The sequence below is a fragment of the Labrus bergylta genome, chromosome 1 (genome assembly GCF_963930695.1).
Source record: "Labrus bergylta chromosome 1, fLabBer1.1, whole genome shotgun sequence".
NCBI classification, from domain to species: domain Eukaryota; kingdom Metazoa; phylum Chordata; class Actinopteri; order Labriformes; family Labridae; genus Labrus; species Labrus bergylta.
This window is the reverse complement of record NC_089195.1, coordinates 27,186,705-27,202,127: the sequence shown is the minus strand read 5'-3', so window position 1 is coordinate 27,202,127 and position 15,423 is coordinate 27,186,705. Positions and strand designations below refer to the sequence as shown.

The following is a 15,423-nucleotide window of genomic DNA, read 5'->3' as shown; positions in this document are numbered from 1 at the left end:
ACTCGATTAAGTTGCCTGTTTCCCGAGGAGATCTTTGGGCGTAATCAGTCGAGTGCAATCGAGGTCCGGGTGTTAACAAAAAGGATCGGAAAACTTTTGGAAAGCTTTCTTCGGACTCGTTCAACGTAAATCGAATGTTTTTCGGAAGTCTTTTTTTTTTTTTGACAGAGCTGCCATGAAGTGTAAAAGAATATGACACATGTTTGATCGACGTCTAGTCGACATCGGGCCTCCCTGGAGAAAAAGAGTAAACTTTTTGAAGACAGTAAGTTTTCATCCTGGTCATCTGATCGACGAGCGGAAAGAGCACAAACAATGGCAGGGACTGAAGGCACAGCCACATTTGTCTAGTGGGTTAATTCAAATAAACTTTAGTTCCACCAGCTGATAATGTTTGTGTAACTTGTTTTGTGCTCCTTGATGTGCATCACTTTAGACAAAAGCGTCAGATAAATTAATTGTAGAATAAATTAATTGAACCAGTGCTGCAGCTGTTTTGTTACTTTGTGGCTATAATAGACGTTTCTGCTTTGTTCCTAGTTTTTATGCATGTGTTTATATATTTTGTGTAGGTTAAAGTGTATCCTGGTTCCTAACATGTTTATGTGGTTAAAAAATAAATAAACACAACCAAACAAAGTCCATGCATTTTAACTTTTAGCTCCACAAGTTTTGCAGAAATGAACATTACCACTGCTGGTTAACCTAAAATGTTTTCATAGCTGAGTTCATGCACTCACATTGTTTTTTTATTTTTTTTCTTCTTTCAATTTGGACCCAACAGTGTGCATCCAGCTACAGGACCTGAGGGCGTAAGAGGCGATCACCATGGCAACACAGTTTAGTATCGATGATGCCTTTGTGTTGGAGGGAGACGAGGAGGAGGGAGCTGTGTCTGACGGAGAGCCGCAGGGATGGAAGGACAGGGAAGGAGGAGAGATGACATTTGGTCCTCTTACTTTCTCCAAACCTCAAACTCATCCCTCGCCCGCCGCCGCCGCCGGCTCCCTCGAGCACAGCAACTTAAAGTACCAGGTACTCTTACTACCTGTGTGTACACAACCATAAGGGATATACGTTTTTGTTTAAGTTATAACTTATTGATCATCTGCTGCTCCTCTAGAATCTGGAAAATGAAGACGCCCTAGGCAGTAATGGCAACTCCTCTTTCAATAACTTCTTCAAAATCAGGTTTGATCTTCATGTGGAGTTGTTGATATTTTCCAATCCGTCGCATGTGCATTCTCAAAGTGTGAGATAAACTCTGTTTCCGCTTTCTCCATAGTGACCCTGCCAATCTGTCGTACTGCAGCTCCCAGTGGTCCTTCAGCACCTTGAGTTCTGTCACACAGCTTTCTGCACACTGCTGTGGGTAAGTTCAGACAACACCAACACACACACACACGCATGCTGTCACTCATACATGCTCACACAGGAATAACAACAAACCCAGCTCCGTTTAAAACCAACGGTTTGTTGTGCAGGTGCGTGTCTCATCCGCTGGTTAAGAAAAACAGAAAGGTTGTTCTTGCTTCTTTCCTTCTCCTCATCACTGGAGTCGGTAAGTCTTAGTCAGATTATTATCCAATAGATGGAAAGTGTTCAACGAGATGTTTTCTGTGATAAATTTCAGTGCAAGTAGAAGCAATGTAATGCAATGTCTGACTTCAGCTCCTGTTTTTCACATGTTGTCCTATCTGTCTTCTACTTTTATATACTTTTGCATGTTCATATTTAAGGATTTCAGGGTTATTTGGATAACGACATATCTTCTTAAATAGTTTTGGGAGATAACACCGGTTAGTTTGTTCAGAGTTGTGTCATTCCAGGACATGCTGGACTTTGTCCCCTTGTTGATCCCCCTCTGTGTAACAGGTGTTGTCCCAGAGTTAAATGTGATATTCACTCACATGTCCCTCCAGTCTCTGATGTAGCTTTGTATTGTGTCTTTTTAGCTCTTATTTTCACAGGTATTGTCATACAGCTCAATCCAAATGCAGGTACGTTCTTCAAAACAAAAGCATTCATTTATGTGGGTTAAATTCAAGATGTCAGACAATAATAAATAGAAGCTACTCAACCAAGGCAGAATGAGTCTTGCTTGTAACCCCACAGGAAACCCCAGTAATTGTTTTTGTCCTTTTTTTTTTTTTCCTAACACTGTTTTTGTACATGCATTAATCAAACACAACATAATATTAAACAAATAAATTGGAAACTGATATGCTCACTGTGTGTAGAGCAATATTCGGTCACTTCAACTTCAAATAACTTTATTTATTTATCCGTTAGGAATCCGTTCAGGTGCACTTTAGTTGGAAGAAATTGCAGGGAAAAAAAGCCAAGTAGGAGTGGTCTATGAAGCAGTGAAAGTCAATCTTGTGTGGGAGAGGTTAAAGTGGGAAAATGTTGTTTATTAGTGTGCCTCAAACAGATAAAATCAGGTGTGGACCCCTTTTGTTTCCAGTCTCTCTTCTCCTGGTGGTAGCTACATATTTTCAGTGTAGACATGAAAGATATGGCACTGTCACTGCTCTTTGAACTACTGACAGGAGGGCCAATACTTTAGTTGTAATATTCCTTTAAGTTGTGGATACTCTAATAACCATTGGTGACTGTGTCTGTTCGTACATTGTAACTAACGGAAGTGTTCTTATAGGTGTTTCAAGTGCTATTTTCTTTGTACCTGGATTTCTTCTCTTCATCCCTGGAGGTAAACTTGATGATTTGGTCCATAGAACTTTTGTTTTTTCTTTTCCTCAGCCAGTAAATGTTGACGTTAACAAAGTCATCCTCTTATTCTCCGCAGTGTACCACGTGATTTACATCAGCTGTGCTGTCCGTGGGAGACGAGGCTTCAAATTATTCTACCTACCTTATTTTGAAAAATGACCCTTAGACACTACACTCTCACTACATTTTATGTGTCAAAATGAATTGTGTTATTTAGTTTTTTTCCCCCCCCCACTTGTATTGTCATACGCTCGTCATTGTAATGACCACTATTAATTCAACCACTCAGTACCATGACTATGTTTCTGCCACATGAACTGACATAACTGTACGTGTTCTCTCAAAAGAAGGAGTTTGGTCCTGCCTGTGTTTTCTATGTGTGAATAATGACTGTGAAATAACAATAAAATGTTTTTATAGTAAAATGTGTCCGTTGAGGGTTTAAAAAAAAAAAGAGGCAACGTTACAGCTGTTCTGGGTTGTAGGTTCGTGTTTCAGGATTCACCTATAGTACCAGAGGTGTGTGAGGGTGTGTGTGTGTATTTAAGGGCTGGATGTTCACAGAAGGCAGAGTTGCCTCCTTAAGCACACTCCAGGCCTGTTTATTCCATTGCCAGACTGTCTGATCTGCCAGCTTTTTTTTTTAACTGACTGGGGTCCAAGTGTTGGTTTGACTTTATAAAACAGGAGCTACGTTTTGTTTTTTCTTCGCTTGCTACTGTTGAAGCATGTTGCCATGGTTACATAGGTTATTTATGATAACCAGTGGCCACTTGGCAACATTAATACAAATCCAGTGTGTTTTTAGTTTTCACCCTTTCGCCACTCAGACAAGAACATGTAGCCAGGTTATCTTTTGTAGTTGTTTATTGCCCTCTGCTGGTTTTCAGTGACCACAACAGCAGCAGCGTGTAACTTTTCCTGCACTATCAACACTTCAAGTTGGCTACTTTAACGTCATATTGATGGAAATGATGGCATACATCAACTTACTTAGTTTACGATTGTCACTTCCTACACAGCACAATAGGGACGTTAATGCATATAGTTGTTGAGCAGGTCACAGTTGTGTAGGATCCAATATTGAAACTCTTGTCAGTGAAAACTCACCTTATCAGAAACAAAGCTAGAAACTGATTACACTTCGTCAGATCAACACAAAAATCCACTTGACTCACAAAATGATACATTTCCAGCAGAAAGAGTTTATATTTTCAAAACACAGACAGCAACAACAGTCAGGGTAACAGTTTGAGTTGTAAACTTCATCAAAGATCAATAACAAGGCTGCAGGCAAACTAGGAAACCATGACAATGTGAGCAATAAATGAATTTATTGAATTGCTCAATAAGAATCAATCACTAAATAGTTTGATACTGATTTCAGAGAATCTTTTAAACATAACTATAAAAAAATAAATAAATATCACTTTTATTTGTACCAAGAACAACGAAATTATGTTATTAACCCTCTCCTCATCGTCTTCTGCCTCTCTCTCTCTCTCTCTCTCTCTCTCTCTCTCTCTCTCTCTCTCGGTTGGCATCGATCACGTTGGTGCATTACCGCCACCGTCTGTTTCGGAGTTTTGGCTCTGACAAAGGACTCTTAATATTTAAAAAAAGAATTATAATTATGATACAAAATAATATCATTAAATAATGTAAAAAGGGAAAAATAAAAAAAACCTAAGCTGTCCAACCTCCTCCTACATTCACTACCACTCCCTATCCTGTTTATACATTTTCCTAGCACCCTACCCCTTCTATAATACCGGTACTATCATAGAAAAACCCCTGTGGCCCCCTGACTTTATTGTGTCAGAGCTTGATTGTTCATTTTAAAGCCTTTCAGTGGAGCTTATAACAAGTCAACCACGGGAACATGACTCACAACGACACACGGGTTGCATTGGTCACTTCTGCAAAGGCTCCAGCAGAGGGCGCTCACGTTGCACACATAATGACCGCAAACTACATACCAAGATCAGATATTTTAAAATCACTGACTTGACTTTTATTAGGCTTAAATGCACATAAAGTTTGAACTTTATCATACAAACATGAAATATTAATGTAATTAATATAATTAATATAAATATTTAATATAGTTAAAACCATGACTTTGTTTCAGAAAGGTTTGTTAGAACATGCAGCTTATTCATCAATATTATTTTTGAAGTTTTGCTGGAAGTTCTCCACATATTTATTAACCCTGTAAGGCCTAAACCTTTTGGTGCTACATTTTTGAATTGAAGTCATTATAAAAACATTTGAATTTTAAAAAAAGACTTAAAAACACATTGCATAGCTAAATGAGTTGTGTTTTGTATCATATATGAGTCAAACATTAAGTTATAAAAACATTAAAACACATTTCCTTTACCCCTGGAGGTTCAAACGCTTCACCACTTGAACAGCCCTGTTGTTTATTAAGGCGTGTCTACTGCCCCCTGGTGGATTATCTATGAACTGCATGTATCTGGTTGTATTCATCAGTTTTTTTTTTGATGAGAAAATGATCTCACTGAGATTATGTCCCAAAACAGTTTGTATCAAATACTATTGACGTGGTTACTTAGGATTTTGAATACAGCTAATCTAAAGCTTTAAAATGATTAAAGGGTTTTTTAAATGTAGTTTTGCCAAAGTGCTTAATAAAGTGTAATGGCTTAAAGTTGATATTCAATTTTTTTGTCTTTACAAATGTATCAGTCTTCATCATCCGCTCCATGTATGTTGCTCATAACCTTAATCTATTTCCAAAATCTCATTCATTGTCAGAAGTGTTCCTACTTTTGCTTCTGCGACTTTATCATCAGACTTTCAAAAGCATGCAGGGCAAGACACATTTTGTGTAAAATGCTGACATGGATTAGCCATCCTAGCTCCAGGCTTACTGTGACAGAGCTCAGGGTTGTGTTTCATTATTTACTCTCCTTTAGTTTGTTTGCTCCTTGTTGTTGTTGCTTAGTAGTGATTTCTGCTTTTATTTTGTAATTTGTATCCTTGTGTTTCTCTGTTTCCTGAGTATTTTACTTTTCAGTGTTTCCTGTTTTATTTTGTAGTTCTTGACCCTGTGTATCATGTCTAGTCTTACTTCCTCACTTTTTGTTTGCCTTCATCAGTCTCACCTGTGTCTTGTCTGTCACACCTGTTTGATCGCTCCCTGTATTTAGTCTGTTTCTTCCCATCTGTGTTAGTGTTTGTCAGACTTTTCCTGTTGTCCCCTGTATTTTATTGTTGATTTTCCTTGTGGCTTCTTGTGTTTTTCCGCCTGTTTCATGGACCTTTATGTTTGGACGTTTCTTTTGGAATTTGAAAGTAAGTTTTAGTTTCACCTGTTTGGCCTTTTTGTTCAAAATACTTTCTCTGGGTTTTTTTCTGTGATGGATCCTCATGTGTTTGAATACCTATATGACATTGTGCTTCCATTTTAACACACCAACCATGTCTGCTGTGAATTTAAAAAAAAGAAGAGAGCAGTCTGTTATTAGCTTAAATACTAATATGGTTAAACTAGCATCAAAGGTACACAATTAGGAGTCAAGGCAGTGCCTGTCTCATGGCAGAGTGTTTGCTGTGATGGTCCATCAACTCACTGACAAAGGAACCAGGGACTTTTATGGCACCAGTCAGAAAATAGCTGAACACATAAATGCTCTCTGTAGTTTCTTATTCAGAGACAGACATGTCGGGGAGAATTATTTTTTTCAAAGTGTTGTTTCTAAGACCACAACAGAGAACATTCACAGCATGTTTTATAGTCTGTTGGATTTGCAAACCAATAAAATCCTACCATTCATGCCTTCCTTTGTGAACTGAATACAAAATATACTTGCAGTAATTGGTTTCTTTTTCTTCTTCTTCCATGTAATGTAGTAGCTGCTCTTTTATGGGATGTAAATGGACAAAGACAGTTTTTATTCTAATATCTTTGTCTCTTCTGTCATAGTTTGGTTTCGGTCAACATCTCGAATCGGGAAGAAAAAAAAAGTTGAAACTCAACTCCAAGACTTTCCCAAGAAGAAAACAGTTGAGTGAACTCTTAATTGTAATGAGGCTAACAACAGGAAGCAATTGAGATTTACTCGCCCTGATAGTTGTTTTTTTTTCTGTTTTCTGGCTCGCCTGCACTGCATGCTAGTATAACTGTTTGCCACTCTCTTTAAAACCCAAATCTGTTTTGCTTGCCAGCAACTTGTCCCCCCTTGTTGCTTAACACATGAAGATACTGATCTGTTTCCACTGACTTCACTGCTACTAAGCTTTTGCCAAAATGCTCTCCAAAAGCATGTGCTTGGTTAAAGGAGGTAACAAAAACAAAACAATAGTGACATCTGCTGGATATTTCTTTTTTAATCATGAATCAAATCACAGTGATGGTGACTGGTTAACTTCATCATTAGCTCAACATTGTTTCTCTCCACTTTTTATTTTTTTTGGGTCAGACATGAACAAACATCAGAAAATACAAAAAAAAAACAATGTTAATTTCACATCACCACTCACTAAGAGCAAAAAGTTACAGAAAGGTAGACTAATGGATTTGAATTCATACAAACATATATCAATGCCAAGTTGAGTCATAAATCCGTTTGAATAAATAATATGCAGCATCTTTATTCTGAGCTTGCCTCTGATCCACACAATGCCTTGTCAAAACCGGAAAAAAAAATTGCAGACAAATAAATTGAATTCTGAAAATTCATATTTGATCAAATCAAAAATGTAACCTTGACCCTAAATGATTTGTTATAGCTTTACTTTGTTTTATTTCAGCTGTATATTCTGTTTAGAATAAGATGAACATCAAAATAACAGCATTCTTCCAATAATAGTCCCCTAGGTCAGATTTAAAGACATGGCGACTTGTGTAAAGTAAAAAAAAAATTGAGACTTTAACTGCAGAACGTGTGAACATCTGTCAGTTGTTGGCTGTGTTTTGTCCGTACACAATCTTTCAAGTGACAGTAGTCTGATGAAGTCTGAGACCTTGTTTGCTTTTGAGTCAGCAGCTCATCAGAGGTTAGATCTGAATAAACATGATGGGAGTATCAGTTTGAGATCAAGTTTGTCTTGTTTGTGTTGGGATCCAGCCATCATTCCTAGATCTGCGGCTTTTATTCCACTTTGATTCTCAGACATTTAGTGTAGACAGAATTATGCCCTATCGGAGTCTTTTTTGCATGTTGTTCCAATGTGACCCTTTGAAAATAAATAAAAGATTCTCTTGCGCCTCCCTAAATGTCAGTCTCTTTCAGGCCGTAGCAGTCTGCCAGATCATAGAACTGATAAGTGCTCTGCTCACAGGAGTTGTAAATCCCCATGGAGACTGTGTCTACTATATCAATCCGACCCACTGCAGGTGTGCTGCTTTTCCCCGTACTCCCTTTGATTTTATTTGACAGATTGTTCACTTTCTCTTTAAACTGGAAGGAGGATTTCTGCAGCGGCGGAAAAAGGCTCCATCTTTTGAAACGGAGCGAGCGCCCTTTCCCCTTTTGAAACATAGAGCTGCCAAAGGTTTCGTTCACAGTGTAGCCAGCATTGTAGTCCCCACTCTGATCCCTTGTCATTCCCTTGACAGCTGTCCGCCACCTCTGGTCATAGAAGCGACGCAGGACTCTCTGTCTTTTGTGGCACTGGCACCTGAGGAGCCGGGTGAAAGCGCGCTTGAACTCTTTGCTGGAGCAGGGGTAGATGACCGGGTTGATGCAGCTGTTGAAGTATCCCAGCCAGAAGATCACCTTGAAGACGGTTTCAGATGGCTTCAGTGCTGGGAAGAAGGAACCTAGATGGGAGATGGAGCTATCAGTAGGTGATCTTTCAGTATATGCACAATACAAGATAAGCTTTTTATCACAGAAAAAGTCACGTAAGGTATATAAACATGAAGACAATTTGGAAAATAATGTAGCTTAGAAGGGGATATGTATTCATTTTACCATTAACACATATTTTCATGAATACTCAGGTCTAATTATCAGAGAATAAACTTTAGCACTAAGATGCATATTTAGTTCTTCAATCAGGATTAACTCATCAACCACACAGAAGTAACAAAATGAAAACAGTGAAACACTGATTCTTTTTTTTTGTCCATGCTGTTGGATCAATACATTACAAACAACGCTGTTTCTAAAGCTGTGTTGGGTTATTTTGGGCTACAGTCATTTTTCATCTCTGACAGCAGAACATTCAGTAATCATTTTGTCATGATGCATTGTGCCGCAGAAGCTCTTTTGCCGTGTTTATTAATAAGAGCAGGGTCTTTTTTTCTGACATTTTGTTGACTTTGAGTTATGTTGGTTGAATTCTTACGATTTTTGGATTCTGATATTGGTCAGGTTTTTGTTTGGGTTCTTTTACTGATGAGGGTTTTGTTGCTGCTGTGTGTCTCTTGCTTGGGTTGCGTTGTCATGGGATTTTTGTTGTTATTTTGGTTCTGATGCTTTGTTGTGATGTGTTCTTCTGCTTGTGTCAAAGCACTCCCATGGACAAAACTGTTTTATTCGAGTAGGATGTGAAAAAGTTGTTTCATCAGTGCTTGGTATTGAAATGATTTCTTTAGTGGTTAGACTTGAAGCTCAAAGGTATCTACAGGCTTAGTATGGGACTCTCAGAGCAGATTTTCAGACCAAAACTCTCTCATCATCCATCATCCCCCCCCTCCCCTCCTGTTTCACCTGATAGTGCCTTGTGAGGCAAAGAGAGCAGTACACGACTTCTTGACTATGGAGGAGGGGCTGGGGGGGGAGACGGCTCTCTCCAATGTTTTGAATTATACTGCAGTACCCATTTTTAACACTTGTCAGTTACATATTTCTTCTTTAACACTGACTGTACAGTGTAGCTCTCCCTACATCTATATGGACGGCATGCACACTGCTTTGATGTGTGCTTTATACAAAGCCTGTCTTTAGTCATTAGCATTGGTAAGATGGAAAACCCCATCCTTGGACAACTTTGAATACTTTTCCAGCTTTCTTTAGGATGATGGAACATTAATATTGATCAGTTAAGACTTTTACAGGACTTAAATCGCCTGAAGCCATTCATAAAGTCAAACAAAACTTAGTGAGGACATTTTGGTTCATGCCGATTTTAGTATTCTCTGTAGACAAAGCAATGTCTCTTTTATCTGATGGTTGATCTTGTCCTGTGCATGTGTAAGTTGTTTTAAAAAAAAAACTCCAGCGATGATTTTAGACATTTAGAATAACATTCTCTAAAAAGATTCAGTCTCGTCTCTGATGGGCTTCCTTGGATTTGTAGCTCACAAAAAGGCATCAGTATTTATTCACGCCTGATTCATAACCAGCTTGAAACTCCTCACGAGAGCTTTAAATTCTGTAAACTTCCATAAAACATTACAGAATGCTTACATACCATTAATCATTTTTAGGTTTTCTTTCTGATTTCACTCGAGATTAGGCATTAAATGTTATTTTTCATGGGACATTGCCTCACTGCCTTCTATTTATTCTTGTCTCCCCAGGCTTGGATTAAACACAGTGTTGACCCTGGACACAGAGGCAACATATCACAGTGCTAATGTCAAAGTCGGCACTCCCTGGGGGAAAAGTCAGTTTTCAATTTGAGCCTGGTTGTACAATGTAGAAATATAAAATGACTCGTCTTTGACTTTCAGATAAACGGTTCGTATGGTTTTGACATTAGAATATTAACAATATAATTCTCTTTAAGTTGTATATATTTATTTCTACAGTATGCATATTTCCTTATCTGACACTATAGTCACATCTTAAATGTATTTCTATTGAAATGACTCATCTTTAAACCAGTTCTGGCTCAACACATTAATGAAGTGGAATAGGAGATCGTACTACAACGTTTCCCATTGATTATTTTCAGTAAAATGACATCATTTTTATAGGCAGACAGAAAGTGATTCACTCTGACGCACAAACACAAAACCATGACAACAGATTACATCTTTCAGGCTTTCTTTTCTGTTTGTTTGGGTACAGCCTTTAGATAGATAGTGTCTTTTTGAAGTCTGAAAGATGAATGTCATTTGATTTACTTCTGAGGAAGTGATTTTCTTTAAACTTAACATTGGCTCATGTACAAATCCTAAAGCCAAGAGTCTGGGGACCTTTCCAATTTCTCAGACAATATTTAGTGACTGCTCTTTTGTGAGAGCAGACACAACCCTGACCAGCCCTTACTTACAGAGCCTGGGGATTTATCTCCTTATCATTTAACTTTACATGTGAAGGTAGCCAATTGATACCTGCCTTTTTATAACGCCTTTTAATATAGTGCCATAAAGGTCCAAACTGTAGCTCTGTATGTATTTGCTATATTAAGTGTATGCATGTTTAGGGAACCACATTGACATTTCATAATGATGATGCACAACAGAAATCAATATCCTTATTGAAGCAGTGACATTTCTTTAAAGCATTTTTTCCAACTGTTAATAAATTCTATGTTAGACCAAAACCAAAGATAAAGTAGTATACTGTTGACTTTGGTCCCCAGTTAGGGGATTGGTTTACAAAAATAGTATAATAGTGTATTATATCTCAAGACCTATCATTTTGAGAGGCAAAGCCCTGGGTTCTTCATTACTAACTAGTATAATAAACCTAATCACTTCTTTGTAAATGTCCCCATTATTATTCTATCACATTAAATTAATTGACTGTTCATTAAAAACAGCCTTCCTGCCTGATCCTTTCTGTACCATATGGCTGCACTTGAGGTTTTATCCGTCACTCTGAAAGACAGACAGCATTCAAACTAATTCTGAAAAGCTACTTGTCTTCATTACATTTTCTGGCAATTGAAAAAAACTTATTCATGAGTCTGGCGCACTAATTTAAATAAATGGTGCTAGGGCGCTCTCCCTCTCTGGAGCCTGGCATGAGTCAGACTACTCTGTCTAAATTTGCATCATCACACATAAATGGCCTGAATGGCACAAAAGGTGCTGAAAGAGTACGTCTGTGTCCGGACAAAAGGTTACTCATTAATGATGTCTCTGCAACGTACCAACATCTATCTGTCTGACTGAGCAGGAATGGCTAAGCAGGGCGAAGAACTGGGAGTTGACGTGGCTCTAAACTCTGTAATCAAACATAACCACCAATAGTAGCTAAAATTCCTTGGATTTTTAAAATTTTTGATAGGCTTTAAGTGTATAATTTTATTAGAGAGGCATCAAATGCTCATAGTATTCGAGTGAAGTCAATGGCAGGGGGGGTGTGTTTAGACTTTTTGGACTTCAGCTGCCCAACTGGGAGAAAAGAACGTATGCATTGTTGGTATAAGTGTGCAGACAAATGTTGGCAAATGTTTTTTTATGTACAGTTCAATTTCTACCTCCTTTAATCGACATGAACAAATAATATTATGGCATTAAACAGATGTAACAATGTGATCGATTTTTTTAAAGAACGCAACATATTTATCCTCGATAATTAATTCTTGGAGAAATCCCTCATGACTCAAAAATAAAATGTATCTCTAATAGTCATTAATCATTGTGTACTAACAAAATAAATATGTTACATTAAAATGCCCATAAAGGTACAAGCTTTGTCTGCTCAGAAAGATAGTTTGGATAGAAGTCCTGCCTTTAACTGGGCAGAAAGCCAAACATAAATTGTTGAATGGCACCATGGGTGGCCAATCACATAAGGACCATTGGCCCCCCCCATACCCTAATCTGGATACACCCCTGTGCGTTGCTGTATTGATTTGTTCTAATGATTAAAACACCTTAATGTATAATCATTGTCTTCGCTAATTTTGAATCAACAGCAAAATATCTATCTATCTTAGACTAGAGGCTACAAATAAACGTGCCCTTTCCTCTCCCATTGAGCATACAAAATGATCAGCAGCCATCATTTCATCTTCCTTGAACTTCTACTCTCTCCCCGAAGGCTTTGCTCTAACAATTTGATTGACTACATTTCGAGGTGCCGAAGGATGAGAGTGCCATAAGTGCTCTACCTGATCATAGACTAGTCATTTGTCCATGGTGGCTTTTCCATTAAATTATGTGAAATATATGCAAAGTAAAATGCATGAGGTCACCATTAATGTGTGTTGGGACTACAGTTGATTTCTGTGAGTGCAGTTTTATATGCAAGTAGCAATACTCAGTTTGATTTATGTACAGCCATTATGTCTTTTACTGGTCATCCCTCCTGGAAGGTCTTTTCAACCATCTGCTCAGACTATTTCCTTATCCATTAATCACCATAACTCCTCTATCCAATCCTTTCAATGCTGGGATTTTTATTTCACTTCATTATTTATTTTAAAAGACATACATGTAGAATGTTGTGTTACATTTAATCTGTGTTTCTGACTGCTGCAAATATAGACCAAGTTGAGGCCTTAAAACAGATAATACTCTGAGAGACCAAAAACTGGTAGTCCATAAACTGAAGCTCATATTTGTAATTGGCAGCAGTTTCAGAGAGCTCATTAGGGAAGAATGTCAGAGTATTATGACTGCTCCTTGAAAAATCTGATATAAGCCATCTGAACAAATAGTCTCCCAGGAAAAATGACTGGTATGAAAGCAAACCATGTTTGTGGTCTCGTTGCAGATTTGACCCTTTCTGGCCAAACATCAGTTTTAATTAAATGCTCACATCCTTAGTTTGGATTAATTCCCGGTTTGTTCCTTAGAATAAACAATTAATCAAAATCATCTTGGTTAATTTCACCAATTTCCTGTCATCTCAACACTGTAGCCTACAGGCATTTGTCTAGTTATCTTAAACTTCAACTGTAAAAACAAAGGGTCAAGGGTTGCTTCTTTCACCGTTGGGGCATTCCTAGTGAAATCCTAATTCTAAACGATACACTTAATTATTCATTTTAATCATAGACTACATCTCAGTAACTTAAAGACATTAAATGCGATCACATTTTGAAGAAATAGAACTTTGGCATGCAGCATTTACGCTGGACCACAGTGGAAAGAAATGCAAGACCTACCCATGGGCAGAAAGAAGAAAAAAGGCAGCCAACACAGTATGAACATCCCAACAACGATGGCGAGGGTTTTAGCAGCCTTTTTCTCTTTGGAGAACTTCATCAGCCGCACAGAGAGCGAACTTCTAAACGGGTGGTTTTTGCTACTTTTTGCGCTCGGCGTGCGCACGTCCTCCAGCACGCTGCGGCAGTGAATCCGGAGCACCACCTCCATCGACTTATCTCTCTCCCTTTTGACGCCCGCTTCGAGGCTCTTAGTAGTCCTTCGTGCCACCACATAGACTCTGAAGTACATGAAGAGAATGACCATAAGCGGGAGGTAGAAGGAGAAGAGCGAGGAGAAGAGCGCGTAGCCTGGCTCCTCTGTGATTCTGCAGACGCGTTCGTCCACTGGCGGAGGTTCCTTCCATCCCAGGAGCGGTCCCACAGATATAATCGTGGATAACACCCACACTAGAATCAAAATAGCCACTGCCCTCCTCTCTGTCATAATACTGGGATATTTCAGGCAGTGTTTGACCCCTATGTACCGGTCCACGGAGATGATGCAGAGGCTGAGGATGGATGCGGTGCAGCAGAGCACATCCACCGCTGCCCAGATGTTGCAGAAAATCCGGCCAAACACCCAGCATCCCAGCACCTCCAGAGAGGCAGAGAAAGGCAGCACGATAATGCTCAACAGCAGGTCTGCCATGGCTAAGTTCACAATGAAGAAGTTTGTGACAGTCTGCAAATGTTTGTTGCACACCACAGATAAGATGACCAAAATGTTCCCAACAATTGCCACCAAAATGAAAACGGAGAGAAAGACCCCAACCCCGACAACATGTGGGTCCATTGCGAAGTTCGTGCAGGTCGGGGTGCTGTCGTTTGGAGATATTTGGTCCAAGACCGTTCCGTTGAGAGATTCAGCAAAATAGATCCCATTGTTGCTTTCGTTCCTCAAGTTAGAGTCTGTCATTTTGAAACGCCATAAAGACAACTTTAGAGTTTGTTGTTTGTACAAAGCAGTGAGTCGGACATTGTTTTCAGTCTATGCCGTCAGAGTGCTCGCAGACGCAATTTGAAACACTTGAAAAATAAAGAAAAAAATCCCTAATAGAAAATCAGGAATTAGTAGGAAACTGTTGGGAAAAAAACAAAACTTCCATATTTTGGAGGGAGAACTGTGTCCTATTGATCAAATGAAAATGACAAAGATACTAAATTCAGATCCATGTCCACGTATTTCTGCCATACGATGCTTTCCCACTGGTGGCATCCTCTGTAAGTGATCACAGAGTCAGAGCTGTTACAGCAGGTCTGAACCCACAGCTCCACCCCCAATTCACTTATTCACTGCTGCGTACACGGTCTCTACAAGAGAGCCCCATAAATCCTGCACGACCTATAAATGAAACACTAATTACACAACATTTATTCTGTCGAGGAAATTGAACCACAAAAAAAACACATTGCAGTAAGTATACAGTAGAGGAGAGGAAGATGGTTACAATTTCTGCCATTTTTTTACATACATATATTTTTAAACCATTTATTGTTCATAAAATGTGAATATAGATTATGTGTTGAGGAGTAGACATGGGGAAGGGATGAGTCAGTGTTAACTTCTTACTTTACTGGAGCATGTTCTAAAACTTTGTGTTCAATCTTACGGTTGACATTGTTGCATATGTCTGTTATTCTTGTTTTGTTAGAAATGAACTC

At 38.6% G+C, this 15,423-nt stretch overlaps 2 protein-coding genes and 1 long non-coding RNA gene across 5 annotated transcripts in view; 2 read left to right on the top strand and 1 right to left on the bottom strand.

The window, feature by feature from the left end:
• The first annotated feature begins 44 nt into the window (after positions 1-44).
• tmem134 (transmembrane protein 134) lies at positions 45-3,158 on the top strand. Of its 2 annotated transcripts, none has more exons than XM_020654069.3 (8): positions 45-350; positions 785-1,035; positions 1,124-1,191; positions 1,286-1,372; positions 1,485-1,561; positions 1,956-2,000; positions 2,660-2,713; positions 2,810-3,158. In XM_020654069.3, exons 2-8 carry the CDS (start codon positions 829-831, stop codon positions 2,890-2,892), a joined length of 621 nt encoding a protein of 206 aa, XP_020509725.2. In that variant the 5' UTR covers positions 45-350; positions 785-828; the 3' UTR covers positions 2,893-3,158. The 2 variants fall into 2 exon arrangements, with proteins under 2 accessions (XP_020509725.2, XP_065814101.1); XM_065958029.1 differs by having other exon boundaries at positions 46-265.
• A 2,528-nt stretch (positions 3,159-5,686) lies between these two features.
• The window catches only part of LOC114921316 (uncharacterized), a 30,087-nt gene continuing 20,350 nt past the window's right edge, over positions 5,687-15,423 (top strand). The window contains exons 1-3 of one of the 2 annotated variants that reach the window (XR_010666773.1): positions 5,687-6,054; positions 8,321-8,547; positions 10,232-12,427. This is a non-coding gene — a long non-coding RNA (uncharacterized lncRNA). Of the gene's footprint in view, positions 6,055-8,320; positions 8,548-10,231; positions 12,428-15,423 lie in introns of those variants that run through there. The other variant, XR_003809619.2, reaches the window with a different exon arrangement.
• adra1d (adrenoceptor alpha 1D) lies at positions 7,072-14,963 on the bottom strand. The gene is made up of 2 exons (XM_020654068.3): positions 13,720-14,963; positions 7,072-8,524 (listed from the first exon to the last, which is right to left on the bottom strand). Exons 1-2 carry the CDS (start codon positions 14,675-14,677, stop codon positions 7,974-7,976), a joined length of 1,509 nt encoding a protein of 502 aa, XP_020509724.1. The 5' UTR covers positions 14,678-14,963; the 3' UTR covers positions 7,072-7,973.

Coding starts and splice junctions, on each gene's coding strand:
- tmem134 (XM_020654069.3), top strand. CDS start 829: ATGGCAACACAGTTTAGTATCGATGATGCCTTTGTGTTGGAGGGAGAC. Junction 2,001..2,659: donor ACAGCTCAATCCAAATGCAG/GTACGTTCTTCA, acceptor GTGTTCTTATAG/GTGTTTCAAGTGCTATTTTC. Junction 2,714..2,809: donor TCTTCTCTTCATCCCTGGAG/GTAAACTTGATG, acceptor TATTCTCCGCAG/TGTACCACGTGATTTACATC.
- adra1d (XM_020654068.3), bottom strand. CDS start 14,677: ATGACAGACTCTAACTTGAGGAACGAAAGCAACAATGGGATCTATTTT. Junction 8,525..13,719: donor TTTCTTCTTTCTGCCCATGG/GTAGGTCTTGCA, acceptor TCTCCCATCTAG/GTTCCTTCTTCCCAGCACTG.